This window comes from Triticum urartu, chromosome 2A (genome assembly GCF_056163025.1).
Source record: "Triticum urartu cultivar PI428250 chromosome 2A, HENAU_Tu73, whole genome shotgun sequence".
NCBI lineage: Eukaryota > Viridiplantae > Streptophyta > Magnoliopsida > Poales > Poaceae > Triticum > Triticum urartu.
The window spans coordinates 595,782,574-595,808,919 of NC_141874.1; the positions used below are offsets into that span (position 1 = coordinate 595,782,574).

A 26,346-nucleotide genomic window follows, 5' to 3' on the forward strand; every position below is an offset into this window, starting at 1 on the left:
GGAGAACCCTAGATCGCCGCCGCCACCACCCCCTCTCCTCGCTCTCGCCTCCTCGGTGCCTCCGGAGGGCGCCGTCGGGCAAAGCCCGCGCGGCGTCGGCCGGGGGGGGGGGGGGGGGGGGAGGGGGCTAGCTCCATCTTCGCAAGGGCCTCGAGCGGCGCGGAGGCGGCTCGCCTTAGGAGGTGCTGGGCTCGGCTTGGCGCGGTCGGGCCTGGGCGGCGGGTGGGCGACGCGGTCGTTGGGGGGGGGGCGCTGAGGCGGCTCGCCTTAGGAGGTGCTGGGCTCGGCTTGGCACGGTCGGGCCTGGGCGGCGGGTGGGCGACGCGGTCGTCGGGGGGGGGGGGGGGCGCTGAGGCGGAGGAGGGAGGCGGCGTCGCCAGCGCGGTGCTGCGCGAGAGCTGGCGAGGCGCTGAGTTGCGCGTGCGCGTGCGTGCGCTGGCGCGAGGCGGGCGAGAGGAAGTCAGGGGTCGGGGCCTGTTGTTGGGCTGCCGACTGGCTTGCTTCTCGGCGCGTTGGGGGCTTCCCAGGTGCGGATCTACCGGGGAGGCTAGCCTGCGACCTTAGGGGCGCGGCTCGAGATGCCTCCAGATCTATCGGGGTAGCTGGCCGGCGACCTCCTAGGCGCGGCCGAGATGTGAACTGTGCTTGTGCGCCTTGGAATTGGTATGCAGGAAGAGCTGGCTAGGCCACAGGCTTGGGTGGGTGTGGCTGCCGGTGAAAGCCGCACTCCGGTTGTGGCCGGAGCAATCAATGGCGGCGCCTATGGGCGTCGTCCCCTTGTTGGAGGCATCGATTGTGCAGCCCCTCCCTTCCCTTGCCTGACATTCTTCAGGGGGGAACTCTAGATCCGGTCTATCGGATCAGACGATGACGATGCTATCGGCTTTGCTCGGTGTCATGTCTCCTCTTGAGGACATCGTCTTGAAGATAGACTCAGTCAGAGGGACTCAGTGCTCTTGTAGGTGGTTGGCGACGGCTCGTGTAGCATCTCCGTGAGAGCAGCAGAAGCACCCTCCACATGCAGAGTGTGTCAGGCGAGTTATGTCAGCCAAGTTCGCGGGATCGAAGCGGCATATGTTTGCTCTATCGGACATAGTGTTCCTTTTTGATGTCGTCAAGTTTTGCGGATATGCTAGTGGCAGCCCGGATTGATACAACGGTTTGTGGTGTGTACTTTGGTAGCGGCGTGAGTGCTCGAGTGCCGGACAGGGTGTGTTGTGGGGTGTTGGCCTTCTGACGTGTTGTAGGTGTTGTGGTGCTTTAAGCCTAGTCTTATCAGGCGCTGTTTAGGTTTTTGCTCGGTTTTCCTTGATAAATTGAGCAACCCCTTTTCATTTTTTCTTTTTCAGCATTCGTCTTATGCGGTGTATTCCTCTTTGGGGTGTTACTTGTAATGCCTGAATTTGGCAGCTCTCCTGCCAACATTTCAAAAAAATTATTTTGGATTGGTTTTCATTGTACTTTGACTACCTATTGCTAAAATTATGCGCCAGCCACTGGTCACAGGTGCTTCCCCAGAGCAACAGTTTTCACATCACAATTAGGCGGTGACATCCATCTCCCGTCACATGCGAAGTCCAAACAAACGTAAACTTTATTCCTTTTTTTGAACTCAACATAGCCTTATTCTTGACTTGGCAGATAAGCGCAACAAAACAGTAGTACTACTACGGATGCTTTTTTCACACGAAGGATGCCTCCTCGCCTTCGGAGAAGTACCTGCCGGTGGGCCCGCCTTCCGGCAGCAGCGCAACGCTGGTGATGTTGCGCGCGCCCTCCTCCGGCGTCAGGATCCCGGAGTTCCTGGTGATGTCCGTCTTCACGTAGCCGGGGTGCGCGCAGTTGACGCGCAGCTCCGGGTGCCTCCTGGCCAGGATCCTCGAGTAGGCGTTCATGGCGGCCTTGGCCACCTTGTACGCCGAGAACTCGGCCGGCCACCCGCGCGCCTCCGCCCCGCCGCTCTCGAAGTCCCTGAGGAACTCGGCCAGCAGCTCGTCCAGCCTCTCCTCCGTCAGTCTGTCGACGCCGTTCAGCTCCTGCTTCAGCTCCTCGCTCCTGAAAAACTGCGGCCGAAAAGGAAGAAAGTTGGCGTCGGATCATGACCTCTTTTCTGTTGCCGTTGGAGGAACTTATTTGATCGACGTATGATGCTTACGCTGAGCAATCCGAAGTTGGAGGAGACGTTGACGATCCTTCCGTCGGACGAGGATCGGAGCAGGGGCAGGAGAGCCTCTGTCACCCGCTTCGTGCCGTAGTAGTTCGTCTGCAGGCCCTGTTTCGCGGTCTCGTACGTCTGCCGGCAGCTGGTCCACATCCAATCGATCCTCTGGCCCGCGTCCATGCCATTGAACTGTTGTGGTATGAACCCATGGAGGAAAATGACATGCATTCAGCGTCGTTTGTACCAGCTGGTGCTTAAGGATAATCTTGAATAGATGACACCGCACTGATTAGTTAAGCAACCGCGTGGCAAGCGTGGTAGGCAACCCCGAATCTTTATATCAATAATAGTCGACTAGTTATGTGCATGATATGACATGTTGATGGGTCAGCGATAATCTTATATGCTCCTGAAACTAAATTGCGCATATGTTTAAAATTGCACGGTTGGCAATACTCTGAAAATGGCCATCTTTTTTTTTCATTTTGGGGGAGAGCAATGAAACAGTAGTTTTTTTTTTCTATAAAAATAGAAGACAACTGAAACAGTTTGATCTACCAACAAGCTAAACACTCGAAAATAAACGTCAAGATGGCGTTGTTACCGCTTCATCACCGGGAGTTAAACCATAAACTGGATCAATGACATGCTCAATCCCATCAGTCGCGGCGTTATTCACCTGTGAATCACACTTGTTATCAATAACTTGTCATACCAAGGTTTAGTCAAAATATTATTTCATTATTTTGCAACTTATTTTCTTCTAAATCAGAGACAGTTAATATAGATCGGAGGGAGTATAATACCGCAGTCTACTAAACAAGCTATTCTCCGGAATAGTATGACAGCGACGGATAAAATGCCCAAAATAGGAAAAAAAATACCAGGATGTCAAGCTTCCCGAAACGGGTCTTGAGGAAATCTGCGAGTCGAGCGATGCTGGAAGCATCCGTGATGTCCAGCTGATGAAAGATGACATGTGCGTGCCCCAGCCGCTTGATCTGCTCGACCGCCGCCGCCCCCCTCGTCTCGTCCCTGGCCGTCAGAACAACCGTGATGGCGCCGCCGCCTGCCAGCTGCTTGCACGCCTCCAGCCCGATCCCTTTGCTCCCGCCGGTGACCACAGCAATCCTGCCAACGCCAGCACATAGCGGCGGAGTTCAGATTTTAGCGACACTGATCGGCGAGAAGAAATACATGGAGATACGGCATGTAGCATGTACCTTGTGTTCAAGGGAGTGGCTCCTTCCATGATCAAGCTTCCGATTCGGAATAGCACTGCGGAGTTGCAGATCGAACCTGAACTTGGATCCAAAAGCGTGAGCTCTCACAGATGAGATCAAACCCTGATGGAAGGAGGAGTCGGCGAGGCCGTGCGCGTCTAGCACTAGCAGGTAGCAGCCGAGGTGGTCAGGTCTCAGGTGGCGTGGCGAGCTGGAAGGGTGTGGGGAAGCGCGGTGGTCGGGCCGCAGCTTTTGTAGAGTGAGAACTGAGAAGAGATGAAATGTGGCGAGAGGGGAATAGGGGCCGGGCCGTTGACCATTACCGATTCCACCTACTGCGGTGCGGCAACAAGTATACTACTCCAAAGCGGCGCGTCGTTTTACATATGCAGAACAATCACGAGGCTGAGGCTACAATTATCGGTAGAATGAGGCGCATGATCTTGGCCTTGATATGACCGTTCTCGACGTGGATGGTGTCTTTGTCCGTGTCCGGGTGTCGGTGGTTCCGTCTTCTGTGTCGTCACCGTACCACCAACAAGGATGGCACCCGATGGCCTCTCCCTGGGAGTCGTCTTTGCTTCGCCAATGTATCCCACCTGCGCCCCATGCCGAGGGTGTGATTCCCAGTGAGAAGGACCGCTGTCACGATGCAATGAACTTCACACCTTTCCTTTTCTACCGTTCACGCATGCCCGTACTGTTACCTAGGGCAGAAAGCATGCATATAGAGATTATATTAAATATATGTATAGAAGTTATGATGATGGACTAAGATAATTTTGAGATTATTTTATGAGTATCACTGAGATTCATGGCATTTTTTGACAGTATAGTGCGAACATGATAGAGACTGATCAAATAAATGACACTTGATTTCATCTACTTATATTCTTCAGGGTCACATGAGGCCCATGACTGAGGTACCATTCACTCATGCCATGTATTGATCATGAAAACTGGAGGGGTGCAGGTACGCAAGCGGCGCATGGAAGCTGATACTTGCAATCTGTTTGCGGAATCCGGCAGCGTGCGGTCCGAGAATGAGAATCATGTGATTGCTGGTAAGTGCTAAATGCATGCGCGTAGCATGATGAATCATTGTCCAGTCCAGGTGCGTAATTTGTTTTAGGACATCTTGGACCCCCCCCCCCCCCCCCCCCCTCTCTCTCTCTCTCTCTCTCTCTTTTTCTGCTTCCTGTCCTGTTCTTCACAAGTCCCATTTGGCAATACATCAGATTATTCTCTTGACGTAGCTTGTTTAGGCATCGACGTCTCTACTACTATATGGGATTAAAAGGCAGCTTGAAAAACTAAAGCACTAATGGCGAAACAAGTGGAAGAACAATTAAGAAATAAGTAGTTTGTTCTGTATACTAGATTGGACAATGCTTTCCCCCTGGAAGTCCATTGCTGAATCTTAAATCAAGAGAAGTTTTCTTCTTAAGGATCCGAGAAGTTTCGCGAAGTCGCTACAGTGGGCGAGAGATCAGCTAAGACATTTGAGGTAACACAGCAGGCCTGGATTAACATGGCAACTCTCTTGTGATTTGCCTACAGTTAGATGAGTTTACCATTAGTTTACATAGTGTACATAATATATAGACAAGTCAGGTTGCCACAGAAATTTAATCTACCACGAGCATTGTCATCGTTGTTGCATATAAGGTACTTGAAATAAAGCCCATGAGATATGGTTTGAAGAGCACAGTGAAGCGCTCTTTGTATAAATTAGAGAAATCCATGCAATCTTTATTTTAGTTATGTCTCTAGGTATGCCAAAAATTCATGGAGTAGCTCACATATGTCATTATGGTTGTAAATTTAATCATCCGTTCAAGTGCATCAATCTCTAATCTTTATAGGCTTACTGAAGTACTATTTGACATTCTGGCAATTCATTCATTTATATGTGCAGCTGACCATCTCCACATCACAAAAGGACCGTGTAATGACTTATAAGTATTGATATGTTGTCTTGTTTCAATGAGACTATGTTGTGTTTTCCGCATTATTGGTCAAGAAGCTTGAGCTCTACCTTGTAATTATGTGCCATCATGTTTCAGGACGGCTTCAAGAGGTGATAAATAGATATTTCAGATTTTAATTTCTAACTTTTCTTTAAGCATGGTTTACCTATTCAAAAACATTGTTAGTTGCTTTCACTTTGATGCATAGCGGATTCACTTGAAGAAAGGACATTATATAATAGAGCAAATTATAATGTTAATTCAGTAAATTCAGTTTAATTGTTCTTGAACTTCCAAAGAACCAATGAACTTTGTTCTGACTTTTTGAAACAAGATAAGGGAGATAATAGTGTGGTATCGAGGAGTGGATCCCTGAATTTCACATTTGTGTAAGGCATGTACTGATGATATTTGACATGCAAATATTTGTAGAAGTTAATGTGACCACTATATTCATGCATCAAAACTTTATTGTTTGGACATACTACTTCCTCTGTAACTTAATAGTATAGGACATTTTTTGACATTGGCACGGACTTTAAAAATGTCTTATAAAAAGTTACAGAGGGAGTAGCATTTATGTTATTTCCAATTAGAATAAACCATATAGCCTTTTTTGGTCCTTTGTAAACACAAAAGAATGATATTTTTTCATCTTGCATGGCCATGACGGACAAGCAACAAAGCAAAGCAGGGGCAGGTGGGGGTAAGAGTAAGTATCACTTGTCATGTTCAACTCATGGCCAACAAAGAGCAAATATCACTTGAAACTCACTATAGGAAGAATACTGTTGTGATGATTATAAACATATATGTTCCACCTAGTTGCTCAGTTAGTATTAATTTCTTATTACTTCCTTCTTCTTGTAGTCTGATACGTCTCCGTCGTAACTACTTTTCCAAACACTTTTGCCCTTGTTTTGGATTCTAACTTGCATGATTTGAATGGAACTAACCCGGACTGACGTTGTTTTTAGCAGAATTGCCATGGTGTTATTCATGTGCAGAAACAAAAATTCTCGGAATGACCTGAAACTCCACGGAGCGTATTTTTGGAAATAATAAAAAATACTAGCAAAAGATCAAGGCCAGGGGGCCCACACCCTAGCCACGAGGGTGGGGGGCGCGTCCCCTACCTCGTGGCCCCCCTGGAGCTCCTCCGACCTCAACTCCAACTCTATATATTCACTTTCGGGAAGAAAAAATTAGAGAGAAGGATTCATCACGTTTTACGATACGGAGACGCCGCCAAGCCCTAAAACCTCTCGGGAGGGCTGATCTGGAGTCCGTTGGGGGCTCCGGAGAGGGGAATCCGTCGCCGTCTTCATCATCAACTATCCTCCATCACCAATTTCATGATGCTCACCGCCGTGCGTGAGTAATTCCATCGTAGGCTTGCTGGACGGTGATGGGTTGGATGAGATTTATCATGTAATCGAGTTATTTTGTTAGGGTTTGATCCCTAGTATCCACTATGTTCTGAGATTGATGTTGCTATGACTTTGCTATGCTTAATGCTTGTCACTAGGGCCCGAGTGCCATGATTTCAGATCTGGACCTATTATGTTTTCATCAATATATGAGAGTTCTTGATCCTATCTTGCAAGTCTATAGTCACCTACTATGTGTTATGATCCGGCAACCCCGAAGTGACAATAATCGGGACCACTCCCGGTGATGACCGTAGTTTGAGGAGTTCATGTATTCACTATGTGTTAATGCTTTGGTCCGGTACTCTATTAAAAGGAGGCCTTAATATCCCTTAGTTTCCGCTAGGACCCCGCTGCCACGGGAGGGTAGGACAAAAGATGTCATGCAAGTTCTTTTCCATAAGCACGTATGACTATATTCGGAATACATGCCTACATTACATTGATGAATTGGAGCTAGTTCTGTGTCACCCTAGGTTATGACTGTTACATGATGAACCGCATCCGGCATAATTCTCTATCACCGATCCATTGCCTACGAGCTTTCCATATATTGTTCTTCGCTTATTTACTTTTCCATTGCTATTGTTACAATCACTATAAAATACCAAAAACATTACTTTTGTTATCATTACCTTTTGCTACCGTTACCACTACTATCATATTACTTTGCTACTAAATACTTTGCTGCAGATATTAAGTTTCCAGGTGTGGTTAAATTGACAACTCAACTGCTAATACTTGAGAATATTCTTTGGCTCCCCTTGTGTTGAATCGATAAATTTGGGTTGAATACTCTACCCTCGAAAACTGTTGCGATCCCCTATACTTGTGGGTTATCAAGACTATTTTCTGGCATCGTTGCCGGGGAGCATAGCTCTATTATTTGAGTCACTTGGGATTTATATCTGCTTATCATTATGAAGAACTTTAAAGATCCAAGAACCAAGATTTATCCCTCAACTACGAGGGGAGGTAAGGAACTGCCATCTAGCTCTGCACTTGATTCACCTTCTGTTTTGAGTAAGCTTGCGACACCTAAACCTGCTTCTGCTATTGATTCTGATATGTCGCATGTTATTGACGATGCCACTTCTGCTATACATGATACTTATGATGAAACTACTTCTATGCTTGATACTACTGTGCCACTTGGTGAATTTTTGCTAGGGCTAGAGAGAATGAAATTATTGAAACTGATAATATTGATGAAAGTGATGATGAAGACTCTCCCCCTAATAAATATGAATTGCATGTTGTTCCCGAGGGTTATGTTATGGATGAAGAAGCTACTAGAGCTATTTTAGCTTGCAATGATAGATATGACCTAAAGAGGTTATTAGCCAAATGGAAGCAGCAATCCCTTAATGCTAGAATGAAACATGACCCTGCTTTTGCTACTTCACCTATCTGTGTTACTGATAAGGATTATGAATTCTCTGTTGATCCTGATATAATTACTTTGGTTGAATCTGATCCTTTTGATGGCTATGAATCTAAAATTGTTGTGGCACATCTTACTAAATTAAATGATATAGCCACCCTGTTCACTAATGATGAGAGAACTCGCTACTTTTATATCCTTAAAATATTCCCGTTCTCATTAAAGGGTGATGCTAAGATATGGTTTAATTCTCTTGATCCTGGTTGTGTGCGTAGTCCCCAGGATATGATTTGTTACTTCTCTGCTAAATATTTCCCTGCTCATAAGAAACAAGCTGCCTTAAGGGATATATATAATTTTGTGCAAATTGAAGAAGAGAGTCTCCCACAAGCTTGGGGGAGGCTTCTCAAATTACTTAATGCTTTGCCTGATCATCCTATTAAGAAAAAATGAAATACTTGATATCTTTTATAATGGACTAACCGATGCTTCCAGAGATTACCTAGATAGTTATGCTCGTTCTGTTTTCAGGGAAAGAACACCGGATGAAGCTGAAATTTTATTGAATAATATGTTGACAAATGAAAATAATTGGACACTTCCTGAGCCAACTCCTGAGCCTATTCCTAAAAAAACTCCGAAGAAAAGAGGTGTTCTATTTCTCAGTCCTGAAGATATGCAAGAGGCAAAGAAATCCATGAAAGAAAAGGGTATTAAAGCTGAAGATGTTAAGAATTTACCTCCTATTGAAGAAATACATGGTCTTAATTTACCGCCTATCGAAGAAATGCATAATTTTAATCCATCTCCTATTGAAGAAATACATGGTCTTGATAACCCGACACAGGTAGTAAAGGTAAATTCTCTCTATAGATATGATAAAGCTGAAATCCCATTTACTAAGTTTGCTGGCCCATGCTTAGATGAGTATGATAAATTTATGGTTAAGCAAGAAGACTTCAATGCTTATTTTGGTAGAGAATTAAAACTCAGTGCTGATATGCTTGAACACTTGGGTGATTATATGGCTAATGTCAAAGGTGAACTTAAACTTATTAGTAAACATGCTTCTATGGTTACCACTCAGTAGAACAAGTACTTAAAGCTCAAAATGATTTGCTCAATGAATTGAATAGTAAGAATAATGATTTTGCTGTTAGAGTGGCTACTAGAACTGGTAAAATGACTCAGGAACCTTTGTATCCTGAAGGCCACCCTAAGAGAATTGAGCAAGATTCCCAGAGAAATAATATAGATGCTCCTAGTCCTTCTAAAAGGAAGAAAAAGAAAAATGATAGGACTTTGTATGCTCCTAGTGAACCTATTGCTGAAACACCTGAGAATCCAAATGATATTTATATTTCTGATGCTGAAACACAATCTGGTAATGAACATGAAACTAGTGATAATGTAAATGATAATGTTCATGTTGATGCTCAACCTAGTAATGATAATGATATAGAAATTGAACCTGCTGTTGATCTTGATAACCCACAATAAAAGAATCAACGTTATGATAAGAAATACTTTGTTGCTAGGAAACATGCTAAAGAAAGAGAACCATGGGTTCAGAAACCCATGCCTTTTCCTCCCAAACCATCCAAGAAAAAGGATGATGAGGATTTTGAGAGTTTTGTTGAAATGATTAGACCTATCATTTTGCGTATGCGATTAACTGATATGCTCAAAATGAATCCTTATGCTAAGTACATGAAAGAAATTGTTACTAATAAAAGAAAGATACCGGAAGCTGAAATTTCCACCATGCTTGCTAATTATTCTTTTAAGGGTGGAATACCTAAGAAGTTAGGAGATCCAGGAGTACCCACTATACCATGCTCCATTAAAAGGAATTATGTTAAAACTGCTTTATGTGATCTCGGAGCCGGTGTTAGTGTTATGCCTCTCTCTTTATATCGTAGACTTGATTTCAATAAGTTGACACCTACTGAAATATCTTTGCAAATGGCTGATAAATCAACTGCTATACTTGTCGATATTTGTGAGGATGTGCCTGTTGTGGTTGCAAACGTTACTATTTTAACGGACTTTGTTATTCTTGATATTCCCGAGGATGATAGTATGTATATTATTTTTGGAAGACCCTTTTGAAATACTGCAGGGTCTGTTATTGATTGCAACAAAGGCAATGTCACTTTTCATGTTAATGGCAATGAGCATACGGTACAATTTCCAAGGAAACAACCTCAAGTCCATAGTGTCAATTCTATTGGAAAATTCCATCGATTATTTTTGGAGGTTTTGAATTTCCTCTGCCTACTGTCAAGAAGAAATATGATATTCTTATTGTTGGGGATGTGCATATCCCCGTTGAGGTAACCTAGTGTTATTCGAAAATTATCCGGTTCCATGTTATTCGGAATGAGTTTGTTAACAAGACTTGATCAACCTTGTTAATGGATTCCTTTTGATGATCATGAGATGGATGAATTTAGAAAACACAACTCTCTGTACCCTCTTTCCACTTTCTGTTATTTATATTAAATAAAATAAAAATAGTATTTTCTCTCTGTTTTCTGATTATCCGTGCAATATAAAAATACCCCAAAAATAAAAGTTCTCCAAATGCCCTGAAATTTAAATATGATTTTTTGGAATATTTGAGAATATTTGGCACTGAGAACACAGCAAGAGGGCATCCACCTGGCCATGAGGGTGGAGGGGGCGCCCTACCCCCTGGGCGAGCCCCCCTGCCTCATGGGCCCATGGTGGCCCTCCTCCACTTATTCCTGCACACACACACACTCCTTCTTCCTCCCACAAACACCATTATCCGGCTCAAGCACGAGTTCTAGCTCATTTTACTACGATTTTCGATCTCCTTGCTCAAAGCACCTCTCACAAAACTGCTTGGGGGGGATTGTTCCTTGGTATGTGACTCCTCCATTGGTCCAATTAGTTTTTGTTCTAGTGCTTTATTCATTGCATATTTTTGCTGCTTAGGTGACCATGTTCTTGAGCTTGCATGTCAAATTTATATGGTTCCAAGTAGTTTTGATGCATGACATAGGCTCTAGGCACTTGTAGGGGTAGTTGCTATCTATTTTGTTGAGTTTGGTTTACTTTTATTTGAAGTTACTAAAAAAATTCAGAAATTTTTCAGAGGAAGAAATATGTTTAGGAAAATGTACCAAGGTGGTTCTTCAAGGAAACAAGGACCCAGGCTTGCAATGCGTGATGCTGATGATGAGCCACCAAGGGATGCTCCAGTGCGGCCTTGTGAATGGCCTTCAGAGGACTTCATGGATCGAGCTGGAATTAATGAAGAATTTAACGCATATTTGTGTAATGCTGATCTTCTGAGCTTCGAGGAAGAAAAATACCGCCGGTACCACTATCTCACTAGTTCCTTTGTGAGGAGGTTTGAATTTTCATCTTCATGTAATTCTCAAACTGTCCTTTTTTGATCTTTATGAAAATTCTTACACTATGGACTTAGAGGACTTTACCACTGCTTGCAAACTTCCACAATGGGGTAGTTGAAAGGATCGATACAGTCGACTAGAGGGGGGGGTGAATAGGAGACTACAAATTTTAATCTTTCTTGTAGATTTTAAGGCTTCGTGGATAAAAGAGTTTACTAGATATGCAACTAGGTGAATGCAACCTATATGACAAGCAAGCTCCAAGAAGAAAAGCTAGGCAACAAACTAGTTATCAAGCCAACAAGCATACAAAAACAAAGGTGTGGGAAAGGATTAACCACAAGTAAGATGAGGACGCGGATTTTAACCCGAAGTTCACTCTTCCTTGGGGAAGAGCTAATCTCTGTTTGGAGCGGTGCCGGAGCCAAAGCTTGCGGAAAGCCACCAAAAGCTCACCGTATTCTCCTTTGAGTCACCCCTAACGAATGAGCCTCGAATCACTCGGGGTTGGTCTTGAAGGTGACCACCACACCTTTACAAACTTCTCCGGAGCACACCACAAGCAAGGAAGCTTCCGGAGGAACCTCTAACCGCCTAGGAGCCCAAGCTCCAAGAGTAACAAGTCAATGGGGAAGAAATGTTGCGGGGAACGCGATTTGGTTTGGTCAAGTTGTAGATCGGGTCTTGCTCTCCCAATCCCCAAAGTTTCAACAAGTTTGGGTGGAGGGATTGAGAGTATTGAGCAAAACGGGGTGTAGCAATGGTGGAGCTCAACAAGACATTAGGGTTAAGGGTTGGAGGAGGAAGAAGGGCCTATTTATAGTGTTTATGTGAGGGTGGGCATTTCTGCTCATTGGACCCCGTGCGCACGGGCTAAGTCAACCCCGTGCGCACGGGGTGTCCAGAGACAAACGCACCACCCCGTGCGCACGGGGGTCAAAAGACCCCGTGCGCACGGGGTATCCAGAGAGTTACGCAGTACCCCGTGCACACAGGGGTCAAAAGACCCCGTGCGCACGGGGTACCTAGAGAGTTACCCAGTACCCCGTGCGCACGGGGGTCAAAAGACCCCGTGCGCACGGGGTACCCAGTAACTTACTGTTGCAACTTTCTGAGTACCACAACACACACACACTAGATACATATGAGGTGGTTGGAGTGGGAAGGGTAAGAGAGAAGGCTCGGGAAAGGCAGTCCCACACAACATTTGTCCACACAGACCTTGTCTTAATAGTGCGGTCTTTCCTATGACTCGAAGCAAACCAAAACTAAACCTTCGAAGCGTCGAAAGACCACGCCTTTGTCCTTTTTGAAATGGGGGGTCGCACATCTCCATCGCGGGTGCTTAGAACCAATAACCTGAGATAAACTTTAGCAACCGATATTAGTTCAACTAACCACATTGTCATCACACCAAAATATAGCTTAAGTGCCATTGCACTTTCAATCTCCCCCTTTTTGGTGCATTGATGACAACGTGGTTAGAGCATGGCAAAGAGAATAAACAGATAGAAAGCCATGGAACAAATAATGATCATGATAGCTCCCCCTATATGTGTGCCCGAAAACAAGAATGCATCTAATACACCCATAGGAGGTTCGACCAAGATCACTACTGATAAGTCATGAGATACATCAACATAAACCTATAACGGTGCCTAGATCTCATGACACAGTGTGGTGAGCACATAATGTGAGACCGAATAATCATAAGCATACGAGGATAATAGCAAGGTACAATAATAAAGCTAGAGTCTCACAACCACACAGACGGAAAGGAAATAAGGGTATCTCAAGCCGACTAAAACCAACCAACAGCGAGAAACACGAGGCTTGATATCTCAACACACCCACGAACACACACACCACACACACCACTTCTCCCCCTTTGTCATCAAGACAACAAAAAGGAGACAAATGGCGACACGAGACCCACTAGACAAGAGGAGGAGCACTCGAGGCATCATCATCATCATCATCAAAACGCCACCCGGCCATTGGGAAAGACTGAGCAGTGGCCTCACTGTCGACATCCTCAGAACCTGGACCGACCTCCTCACCAGCAGCAGCCCTTGCTGCCTTCTGCTCACACCGAACAAGCTTCTCCTTGTTGATTTCCTTGATCTGACGATGCTGAATCGACTAACACATCTTGAACATGTTGCTCAAGGTCTTGAACAATGACTTCTTCTCTCCCTTGGCAAAAATGGCCTCAGAGCCAACTGACTTGGCCTTACCACGAGGGATCCGTGCAGTATAGGACATGCCTGGAGTGTAAGTAGCACGATCCTCAGGCCTAGGGTTGCGCCCCTTCTTGATGGGCACATAGGGAGCAGGAGCAACTGGGGTCCAGTTGGAGTTGCGCTTGGGAACGGCAGTCTTGAAGCTAGCAATGTACTTTGCTGGACAGACGGTCTCAATCAACGCCTGTATGAATGGAGCATAGATCAAGGACTTGTTCTCTTGTACACACTGATGCAGCTCGTAGTACATGAAATCCAGAACATCCACTTTCTTCTTCTGATGAAGATACACAAAGACATCAAGCATTGAGCTCCGAATGTTATGGGAATCCCCCGCCTTTGGAGTGAGGGTGTACCGTAGGATATGGCACATGGTGTCATAGAGGGGCAAGAGGTCTTTTATTGACCCAGTGAAAAATGATTTCTCTTGTTTGTAAGCAAAGGCAATCTCATCCTTAGTGCGCTGTCCACTTTCCCGAACAATGCCAAACTCATCAGAAACAGTCTCTTCATCCATGAATGGGTAGGGAATGATCTCGGAGAACTTTGCCATAGGAGCTGAACACTGATACGTTCCAGACATCCATGTGAGGGTGTGAGCAGAATCATTGGAGAAGTACAGAGTGGCAAAAAACTGCATCACAAGATCTTCATTGTAGGGGTGGTTGAAGGTGACAAACGGAATCAGACCCAATCGTCCAAGAGCGGAGTACACACCGGGATACAGATGATCATTGTCGCGCAAACTCTTAGTGTTGACTTGCTTGTGAGGAGCAAACTTATTTGACTTGGTCATAAGAAGCTCATGATAGATTCTTTGCTGAAATCCATTCTTAAACCGGGGATCGATTCCCATACTCGTGGCCTTAACATACGGATGGTTCTGTCTCTCAGCCCAGATCTCTGGCTTGGTCCACTTGACAAGAGGCATATTCCGGAGGTCACACCTGCCCGGAGTGGCTTCCTCCGGACTAGACTCCTCTCCCTCTTCTTCATCTTCCTCATCACGATCATCTTCTTCATCTTCCTCATCACGATCATCTTCTTCTTCTATCTCATCATCTTGTGATTCATACTCTTCCTCAGATTCATCGGAAGCCTCAACAACGGGCTGCTTTGAGGCTGCACGGTGAGCACGGCCTTGACCTGTCCCAGACCCCTGACCCATGCCTTCAGATGGTTGATGACGAGCAATGGTGAAGTCCTTTGATCCTCCTTTTGCACGCTTGCGACAAAGCTCAGACCTCTTGTCAGCGGAGTCTGAAACACACACAAAAACCCAACAACACAAAGCACGAGACATAAATGAGTACAAGTGCTAGAAAAATGGCAAGGAGATAGACAACAGTCTATGCAATAGTTCCTGGAGAGCCCGTGCGCATGGGGGTTTAGACCCCATGGGCACGGGGGTCCCGTGCGCACGGGGGTCAAACACCCCGTGGACACGGGGGTCTCCCAGCGGCAGCCACTTCCAGATCGAAATTCGAGAGTGAATGCAGCAGAGAGACCAACAGATCTACGCACTAGACTACTATCTACAAGTTTAGATGAGGCCAAACGAATCTAGGGAGCAAAGAAACCCTAAGGCTAGAACAAAAGAGGGAACACAAGGAGATGGAACCAGAGGAGAGGACCAACCGGAGGAGGACCCCATCAGGATCCGGATCCACGGAGGAAGAACTCCGACAAGGCCCGGTGGAGCTCCGGCGAGAGGAGGCGACGGCGGCGGCGCTGGAGGCTTCCTGGGGAGTGGAGGGGGCGAATGGGTGGGAATGAACCCGTGCCCCCCACGCCCCACCTCTTCAGGACCAGAAACCGCAGACCCCGTGTGCATGGGCTAAGTGAGCTCCGTGCGCACGGTACAGAGCCCGTGGGCACGGTACAGGACCGTGCGCACGGGGTATCCAGGAACTTTGACATGAGTGGATCTTTTTAAATATAGGGTTGAGTGTATAATCTTACCCCTACTTCACAAGGCACTCGGTCTACGTTTCTGAAGACGCCGCGAGGAAAGTCCTATCACTATGGAAAGGGTATATGTGGAGCACTTGTACCAAAAAAACGAGGAGAACCAACCAAACAAAGAAAAAGAAACACGACACCACACACACGAAACAAACACAGACAAAAACCCTCAAGCGAGGGCGGTGGCCGAGGCCACCATGTTTGAGTTTACTTGGTATGGCACCGCGAAGATAGGAACCTTGGGCCCAAGACCAATACTCATCTTTGAAGCACAAGTACCACCTAAAGTGGCTTATGTGAAAGATGGTGTTTGTTTTATGCACTTCTAGGATAAGATAGCTCCTGAGTTGAGCTAGCTCCCCCTAGACATGTGCCTACATCTAAGCAAGATAGTACATGAGTATGTGTGTGTGAGCAAGAGTTTCATCTGAAGTTACTAATATCCACGATATTTAGCTCATGCCTTAATTCGCGAAATCTTGCTTCGTCAAGGGGCTTGGTGAAGATGTCTTCTAGTTGATTCTCGGTGTTGACATGGAGTAACTCAATGTTTCCCTTGGCCACATGATCTCTAATGAAATGATGACGAATCTCAATATGCTTGGTCTTGCTATGTTGAACCGGATTCTCGGCGATCTTGATGGCACTTTCATTGTCACACCAAAGAGGCACTTTGTCACATTTGACACCGTAATCCATCAAAGTTTGCCTCATCCATAGTAATTGGGCACAACAACTTCCGGCAGCAATATACTCAGCTTCGGCTATGGAGAGAGATATACAATTTTGCTTCTTTGAAGACCAACTTACCAACGATCTCCCTAGGAATTGACATGAGCCGGATGTGGACTTGCGATCAACCTTGTCTCCGGCCCAATCCTAATCCGAGTAACCCATTAACTCAAATGATGATCCCTTGGGATACCAAAGGCCCAAGTTTGGGGTATGAACCAAATATCGAAGGATCCTTTTCACTGCCGAATAGTGGCTCTCCTTAGGAGCGGATTGAAATCTTGCACACATACACACACTCAACATAATATCTGGCCTACATGCATAAAGGTAAAGCAAGGAACCGATCATAGAGTGATATACCTTTTGATCCACTTCTTTACCATTTGGATCAAGATGAAGTTGACCATTTGTGGCCATGGGTGTCTTCATTGGCTTGACATCTTGCATTTTGAATCTCTTGAGCATGTCTTGGATATAACGAGATTGATTGATGAAGGTTCCACCTCTCAATTGCTTCACTTGAAAACCAGAAAGAACTTCAACTCTCCCATCATGCTCATTGCAAATTCCTTAGTCATAAGATTCTCAAACTCAACGTTAATAGCATGGTTAGTTGACCCAAAGATAATATCATCAACATATATTTGGCAGACAAACAACTCTCCTTTTACCCTCTTCGTAAAGAGAGTGGAATCTATTACCCCAATCTGGAACCCCTTCTCGCTTAGGAACACCATAAGGTGATCATACCAAGCACGAGATGCTTGTTTGAGTCCATAGAGTGCCTTATGGAGTTCATAAACGTGAGAGGGATGATCGGGGTCTTCAAAACCGGGAGGTTGCTTGACATACACCAACTCCTTAAGAGGACCATTAAGAAATGCACTCTTAACATCCATTTGATATAATTTGAAATCATTATGAGAGGCATAAGCAAGCAAGATGCGAATGGATTCGAGACGAGCAACGGGGGAAAACGTTTCACCAAAGTCCAAACCTTCAACTTGGGTGAAACCTTGTGCCACTAACCTTGCCTTGTTCCTTATTATTTGTCCATATTCATCTTGTTTCTTCTTTAAAATCCACTTTGTTCCAATGACATTATGAAATTCCTTGGGTCTTTCCACAAGGGTCCACACTTTGTTGCGTGTGAAGTTGTTGAGTTCTTCATGCATGGCATCTATCCAATCTGGATCGTCAAGGGCATCTTCCACCTTAAGGGGTTCAACACAAGAGACAAATGAGTGATGTTCACAAAAGTTTGCTAAACGTCTACAAGTAGTTACCCCCTTTTTGATGCTTCCGTAGATGTTCTCGGTGAGGTGTTGAAGATGTTTTAGCTTGGCGGCCACTTTTTGCTCTTTGCGGTCAAGCTCTTCTTCACTTGGTTTTGGACTTGATGAAGAAGCTTGTCCTTGAGATTGTTTTAGCCTTGGAGACACTCTTCTCTTTGCAACCACATGTTCTTGCTCAGTAGGAAGTGATTACGATGAAGACACTTGTGGTTGGAGTTGATCTAGATCTTGATCATGACTTTGAGCTTGATCTTGAGCCTCAACGATTGGTTCTTCATTATTCTGAAGAGTTTGCTCTTGATCTTGCTCAGGAATATGAGGGTCTTGATCTTGTTCTTGGATAGGTTCATTACTTCCCAAGGCATCTTGTACAAGTGGTGTCGGTGATGACTTCCCTTGTGGAAAATCCTCAAGAGGGGCTCTTACTCCTTCTTCTTCTACTTGGACATGGGGTGTTTCTTGTGGGAGAATGTGGCCTATCCCCATTGTCCTTATAGCTTGTGAAGGAGCCTCATCACCTACAACACTAGGAAAAATTTGCTCCATGCGGGAGCCGTTATCTTCATCAAACTCCACATTTACCGTTTCCTCAATGCATCCGGTGGATTTATTGAGAACTCGGTAAGCATGATAGTTTGATGCATATCCAACAAATATGCCCTCATAAGTTCTAGACTCAAATTTAGCTAACCGGGATTTTTTGTTTAAAATGAAACACTTACAACCGAATACCCGAAAGTATTTGACGTTGGGCTTTCTCCCAATTAGGAGCTCATAAGGGGTCTTGTTCTTGAGCTTGTGGAGGTAAAGCCGGTTTGAAGCATGGCACGCGGTGTTGATGGCTTCTGCCCAAAGCTTGTATGGTGACTTGTACTCATCAAGCATGGTCCTAGCCATCTCAATAAGAGTCCGATTCTTCCTCTCCGCAACACCATTTTGTTGGGGAGTATATGGTGCGGCATATTGATGCTTTATCCCCTCTTCACTCAAGAATTCATCCATTGTATAGTTTTTGAACTCGGTGCCATTGTCACTTCGGATTGCCTTGATCTCACAGTTATGTTAACGTCGAGCTTCTTTGGCAAAGTTGATGAAGGTTTCTTGAGTTTCATCTTTAGTCTTGAGAAAGAACACCCAAGTATATCTTGTGAAGTCATCAACAATGACAAGGCAATATCTCCTTCCTCCCAAACTATCATATGTTGGAGGCGCAAATAGATCCAAATGGATAAGCTCGAGGGGCCTCAAGGTGGTGATGATAGTCTTCACTTTATGAGCTTTTTCATGAAGCTTTCCGGCAATGCAAGCACTACAAGGACGATCTTTTGCAAAAGACACATTGGTTAGTCCAAGAATGTGCTCCCCCTTTAAGAGAGCTTGTAAATTTCTCATGCCCACGTGGGCTAGCCTACGGTGCCATAGCCACCCCATGTCGGCCTTGGCCAATAGGCATGTTGCAAGATGAGTTTTCTCTTTCGAGAAATCAACCACGTAAAGGTTGTCTTCAACATGCCCAACAAATACCACTTTGAGATTACTCCTCTTAAAGACGGTCACATGGAATTCACCAAAATGTGAATCATATCCGGCACGAGCCAATTGAATAGTTGAAAGTAAATTGTAGTGAAGGGATTGGACAAGCATGACATTTGCAAGAGATGAATCATTAGAGATTACCACCTTGACCAAACCCAATACCTTTCCCTTGCTATTTTCACCGAAGGAGATGCTCGAAGAGGCCTTGAGTGAATCAACGAAATCCACAAGCATCTCCCTTTCTCCAGTCATATGATTGGTGCATCCACTGTCGATCAACCATTGAGTTCCACCGGAGACATAGTCCTCTTTGGCCATGAGGCACCGATGAGTGAATGGCTTGTCCTCGTTTGGAGAGTCGAAGAGGCCGGTGGTGGAGGAGGAGGTAGTGGCATGCATGGCAAAGGCGGCCGTGCCCACTTGATCATCATCACCGTCATCTTCATCTCCAGACATGTATTCTTCATGAACAAGAGCCTTGTCATCCTTCCTCTTTTCAAACTTGATGAACTTCTTCTTCTTAAGCACAAGCTTCTCGGACTTGTCTTCACGTCTCTCATATGGACAATCATGAACAAAGTGTCTTGGGCTATCACAATTGTAGAATTTCCTTCGTCTAAAAGATCTTCCTTGAAGATTTCTTCCTTTGTTTGCCATGGTCCCGGAGTACTTCTTGACTAAGAGAGCCAAGTCTTCTGCAAAATCATTTGCCGGGCACGAGGTATCATTATCCTCCTCACATATCTCTTCACTCACTTCTTCCTCCCTTGAGGATTGGCTCATCACTTTCTTGCCCTTCAAGGAAAGATTGGAGTTCTTGGTTGCTTGAGCTATTGCATATGTTTTCTTGGACTTGGTTTCCAAAAGAACATGGGTAGAGAAAGTGGAAACAACTTGAGCCGAAGTCAACTTGTGATAGTCCGGACGTTGATGAACCATCATGACCATGGTATGTTCTGTGAGAACCATAGCATCTATGAACTTGTCCTTGATGAATTCATCATTTTCCCAAGTGCACCCAAAAGTTCTCAAGTTGAGCACAAGGGACTTCAATCTTCGGTAAACCTCTTCTACGGACTCACCCTCATTCCTCACAAAGAGATTGACTTCTTGTTTGAGCAAGGCCAACCGAGATCTTCGAATTGCTTCATCTCCTTCAAGAGCCTCCTCAAGGCAATCCCAAATTTCCTTTGCGGTTTTGAGAAGAGCAACGGAATCACTATAGTCTTCAGTCACAGCGTTGCGAAGCATGTTGTGTGCCGTAGCATTGAGTTGATCGTCAACTGCTTCCCTTGGAGTGAGATTCATTGGGTCCTTGGGGTTGAATCCATTGACCACAATCCACCACAATTGAGTTGAAGCACTTCGCATGTGAGACTCCATATCTAGCTTCCACTTAGCAGATGCATTAGCTTTCAAAGGGGGCAGAGGCCCAACAGGATTAATGCGGGGATGTTGCAAGGGTTGAGGAGAGTAAAAGGGTTCCACGGCATTGTACCGGGGAACTTGAGTACGAGCCGGGGAAGCAAGGGGTTCCCTCGAGTCATCCGCATCATGAACCTCATTTGGGTTAAACGAGTTTGATGCGGACGTGATGGCTTTAGGCGAGTATCAATTTCCTCCTTGACCGAGGCACGAAACTCTTTCAACATAGAGACTTTGAGGTCCGCAAACATTGAAAGAAGATCCGTTGCGGTCAAGGGGACATTCGGGTTAGTAGTAGCGGCACGAGCAATGACCGGAGCACCAAGTGTCTCAGTCGCGGCGGGGGGTTGGTTTTGACCATCCCCCGCAACGGGTAGGCCACCTCCCTCATTCCCTAGATCGACCATATCCTCTAAGGTTGTAAAACCTTATATTAGAGCACGAGGCTCTGATACCAATTGAAAGGATCGATATGGTCGACTAGAGGGGGGGTGAATAGGAGACTACAAATTTTAATGTTTCTTGTAGATTTTAAGGCTTTGCGGATAAAAGAGTTTACTAGATATGCAACTAGGTGAATGCAACCTATATGACAAGCAAGCTCCAAGAAGAAAAGCTAGGCAACAAACTACTTAGCAAGCCAACAATCATACAACAACAAAGAAAGGTGCGGGAAAGGACTAACCACAAGTAAGACGAGGACGCGGATTTTAACCCGAAGTTCACTCTTCCTTGGGGAAGAGCTAATCTCTGTTTGGAGCAGTGCCGGAGCCAAAGCTTGCGGAAAGCCACCAAAGGCTCACCGTATTCTCCTTCGAGTCACCCCCAACGGATGAGCCTCGAATCACCCGGGGTTGGTCTTGAAGGCGACCACCACACCTTTACAAACTTCTCCGGAGCACACCACAAGCAAGGAAGCTTCCAGAGGAACCTCTAACCGCCTAGGAGCCCAAGCTCCAAGAGTAACAAGTCAATGGGGAAGAAATGTTGCGGGGAACGTGATTTGGTTTGGTCAAGTTATAGACCGGGTCTTGCTCTCCCAATCCCCAAAGTTTCAACAAGTTTGGGTGGAGGGATTGAGAGTATTGAGCAAAATGGGGTGTAGCAATGGTGGAGCTCAACAAGACATTAGGGTTAAGGGTTGGAGGAGGAAGAAGGGCCTATTTATAGTGTTTATGTGAGGGTGGGCATTTCTGCCCGTTGGACCCCGTGCGCACGGGCTAAGTCAGCCCCGTGCACGCGGGGTGTCCAAAGACAAACGCACCACCCCGTGCGCACGGGGGTCACGGGGGTCAGAAGACCCCATGCACACGGGGTATCCAGAGAGTTACGCAGTACCCCGTGCGCACGGGGTACCCAGAGAGTTACCCAGTACCCAGTGCGCACGGGGGTCAAAAGACCCCGTGCGCATGGGGTACCCAGTAACTTCCTGTTGCAACTTTCTGAGTACCACAGCACACACACTAGATACATATGAGGTGGTTGGAGTGGGAAGGGTAAGAGAGAAGGCTCGGCAAAGGCATTCCCACACAACATTTGTCCACACAGACCCCTCTTAATAGTGCGGTCTTTCCTACGACTCGAAGCAAACCAAAACTAAACCTTCGAAGCGTCGAAAGACCACGCCTTTGTCCTTTTTGAAATGGGGGGTCGCACATCTCCATCGCGGGTGCTTAGAACCAATAACCTGAGATAAACTTTAGCAACCGATATTAGTTCAACTAACCACATTGTCATCACACAAAAATATAGCTTAAGTGCCATTGCACTTTCAGTAGTGCTAGTGAACCTTGCAAATCTGAATTTAGAGATTTTCTTGGTAGTATAACTGTGGGGGAATCTAGAGATATAACACAAGCTACCATAGGGAGCATTCACTTTCCTGCTATACATTATTTTGCTCTCTTCGTAGGTAGATGCTTTAATAGTAAAGATGAAGCATGTCACATGTGTGTCCCTGACCTCAGTATTCTTAGGAGTGCTGTGTTAGGAGATAAATCTTATAATTTGGGAGCCATTGTTGCACGTAGGTTGCATCTTAATAGATTTAATGGATATTTCTTCGGTGGAATTTATGCAACCCGCATAGCTAATTTTCTTGGTATACCATACGTGAGGATGATATTGAGTTGCCTCCTGCTTATTTGGATTATGAGGCTATGGTACGTCATCAGTTTGTTGAGAGGAACGATCAGTTCCTCCAGTACCGACTAATCTTTGACAGACGACGCACCTATCATGTCGCTCTCCCTTCTTCTACTTTCTTTGACTTTCAGGCAAAAGGGAGATATTTTATAACTAGAGAGGAGGCGGAAGAGTATAAGAGGAGGGGTGAGATAGCTCATCTCCAAGCTGCAGCCCACGATGCAATGACTACTGCATCTTAGTATGACCCCAACTACAACTTTGGATATCCGCCAGGCCATCCGTGGCATTAGACCAACTTAGGCCAGAAGCCTAAGCTTGGGGGAGTACATATTTCTCACCGACATTACATTCATGTTCACACACTCATTGCTAGATGTCGGTGCTCATACTTTTTCATTGTAATACCCATGCTAGTTTATTTCCTTTTTCTTGTGTGTTTAATAAACCTTAAGAAAAAGCAAAAAAAAATTAGTTGTAGCTTTTAATAGTTTACTTTTCATGCTTGTAGTAGTAATTAAAAAGAAAACCCAAAAAGATTTCTTATTCTTCTTTTGCTTGTTGGGAGCTTTCCCATGTATATAGTTTTATTTCTCTCCTTTTCTTTGGGGTAGATAGGAGAAGATCATGATTAAATTGTTGAAGTGGCTCTTATATGCATTATTGTTGATCTGACAAAGAGCCCATATTACCTTGTCTTCTCTCTTGAATTGAATGCTTGCAGATTCCAGCTTAGTCCAATGCACGTGCACTATTATTATTATCCACACTATTCGGTCGTGCAAGTGAAAGGCAATTATGATGATATATGATGGACTGACTGAGATGAGAAAAGTTGGTATGGACTCGACCTCTCTTGTTTCTGTAAATATGATTAGTTCATCGTTCCTGATTCAGCCTATTATGAATAAACATGCTTGCGATGATAATTAGATATCATAGTTTCTTGTGCCATGCTTAATTAGCTAGGAGCTTATAATGGTTTACCTTGCGTGCCAACATGCTATTAAAATGGTTGTGATATGGTATGATAGGTGCTACCTCTTGAGCATTGCGTTGGATTTCCCCGAAGAGGAAAGGATGATGCAGCAAAGTAGCGTAAGTATTTCCGTCAGTTTTTGAGAACCAAGGTATAAATCCAGTAGGAGGTTGCGCGCGCGTCCCTAGTACCTACACAAAACAAATAACTCCTCGCAACCAACGCGATAAGGGGTTGTCAATCCCTTCACAGTCACTTACGAGAGTGAGATTTGATAGATATGATAAGATAATATTTTTGGTATTTTTGTGATAAAGATGAAAAGTAAAATAAAAGCAAAGTAAAAAGCAAAGGAAATAACTGAGTATTGGAAGATTAATATGATGAAGATAGACCCGGGCACAATAGGTTTCACTAGTGGCTTCTCTCAAGAGCATAAGTATTCTATGGTGGGTGAACGAATTACTGTTGAGAAATTGACAGAATTGAGCATAGTTATGAGAATATCTAGGTAAGATCATGTATATAGGCATCACGTCCGAGACAAGTAGACTGACTTCTGCCTGCATCTACTACTATTACTCCACTCATCGACCGCTATCCAGCATGCATCTACAGTATTAAGTTCATGAAAACAGAGTAACGCCTTAAGCAAAATGACATGATGTAGAGGGATAAATTCAGGCAATGTGATAAAAACCCTATCTTGTTATCGTAGATGGAAACAATACAATACGTGCCTTGCTACCCCTACTGTCACTGGGAAAGGACACCGCAAGATTGAACCCAAAGCTAAGCACTTCTCCCATTGCAAGCAAGATCAATCTAGTAGGCCAAACCAAACTGATACTTCGAAGAGACTTGCAAAGATAACCAATGATACATAAAAGAATTCAGAGAAGATTCAAATATTGTTCATAGATAAACTTGATCATAAACCCACAATTCATCGGTCTCAACAAACACACTGCAAAAAGAAGATCACATCGAATAGATCTCCACAAGATAGGGGAGAACATTGTATTGAGATCCAAAAAGAGAGAAGAAGCCATCTAGCTAATAACTATGGACCCGAAGGTCTAAGGTAAACTACTCACACTTCATCGGAGAGGCTATGGTGTTGATGTAGAAGCCCTCCGTGATGGACACCCCCTCCGGTGGAGTTCCAGAATAGGCCCCAAGATGGGATCTCGTGGATACAGGAAGTTACGGCGGTGGAATTAGGGTTTTGGCTCCGTATCTGATCATTTGGGGTACGTAGGTATATATAGGAGGAAGGAGTAAGTCGGTGGAGCAACAGGGGCCCCACAAGGGTGGAGGGCGCGCCTGGGGGGTAGGCACGCCCCTTACCTCGTGGCCTCCTCTTTTGTTTCTTGACGTAGGGTCCAAGTCTCCTGGATCATGTTCGGTGAGAAAATCACGTTCCCGAAGGTTTCATTCCGTTTGGACTCCGTTTGATATTCCTTTTCTTCGAAACCCTAAAATAGGCAAAAAACAACAATTCTAGGCTGGACCTCCGGTTAATAGGTTAGTCCCAAAAATAATATAAAAGTGGAAAATAAAGCCCAATAATGTCCAAAACAGTAGATAATATAGCATGAAGCAATCAAAAATTATAGATACGTTGGAGACGTATCAAGCATCCCCAAGCTTAATTCCTGGTCGTCCTCGAGTAGGTAAATGATAAAAACAGAATTTTTGATGCGGAGTGCTACTTGGCATAATTTTAATGTAATTCTTCTTAATTGTGGTATGAATATTCAGATCCGAAAGATTCAAGATAAAAGTTCATATTGACATAAAAATAATAATACATCAAGCATACTAACAAAGCAATCATGTCTTCTCAAAATAACATGGCCAAAGAAAGTTATCCCTACGAAATCATATAGTCTGGCTATGCTCTATCTTCACCACAAAATGTATTTAAATCATGCACAACCCGATGACAAGCCAAGCAATTGTTTCATACTTTTGACATTCTCAAACTTTTTCAATCTTCACGCAATACATGAGCATGAGCCATGGATATAGCACTATAGGTGGAATACAATGGTGGTTGTGGAGAAGACAAAAAGGGAGAAGATAGTCTCACATCAACTAGGCGTATCAACGGGCTATGGAGATGCCCATCAATAGATATCAATGTGAGTGAGTAGGGATTGTCATGCAACGGATGCACAAGAGCTATAAGTATATGAAAGCTCAACAAAAGAAACTAAGTGGGTGTGCATCCAACTTGCTTGCTCATGAAGACCTAGGGCATTTTGAGGAAGCCCATCATTGGAATACACAAGCAAAGTTCTATAATGAAAAATTCCCACTAGTATATGAAAGTGACGAAATGAGAGACTCTCTATCATGAATATCATGGTGCTACTTTGAAGCACAAGTGTGGTAAAAGTATAGTAGCATTGCCCCTTCTCTCTTTCTCTCCCATTTTTTTATTTGGGCCTTTTCTCTTTTTTT

The 26,346-nt window shown here is 44.8% G+C and overlaps 1 protein-coding gene across 1 annotated transcript; it reads right to left on the reverse strand.

Annotated features, from left to right (window-relative positions):
• Positions 1 to 1,576: 1,576 nt before the first annotated feature.
• LOC125539036 (short-chain dehydrogenase/reductase 1-like) lies at positions 1,577 to 3,697 on the reverse strand. The gene is made up of 5 exons (XM_048702398.2): positions 3,385 to 3,697; positions 3,046 to 3,292; positions 2,766 to 2,840; positions 2,156 to 2,350; positions 1,577 to 2,063 (listed from the first exon to the last, which is right to left on the reverse strand). The coding sequence occupies exons 1-5, from the start codon at positions 3,411 to 3,413 to the stop codon at positions 1,683 to 1,685; spliced, it is 927 nt and encodes a 308-aa protein (XP_048558355.1). The 5' UTR covers positions 3,414 to 3,697; the 3' UTR covers positions 1,577 to 1,682.
• Positions 3,698 to 26,346: the final 22,649 nt, after the last annotated feature.

Excerpts from the sequence above, each read along its gene's own strand:
- LOC125539036 (XM_048702398.2), bottom strand. The coding sequence starts at position 3,413 with ATGGAAGGAGCCACTCCCTTGAACACAAG. Across the intron at positions 2,841-3,045 it reads TCGGGAAGCTTGACATCCTG|GTGAATAACGCCGCGACTGA; the intron begins GTATTTTTTTTC and ends TGTGATTCACAG. Across the intron at positions 2,064-2,155 it reads CCAACTTCGGATTGCTCAGC|TTTTTCAGGAGCGAGGAGCT; the intron begins GTAAGCATCATA and ends TTTCGGCCGCAG.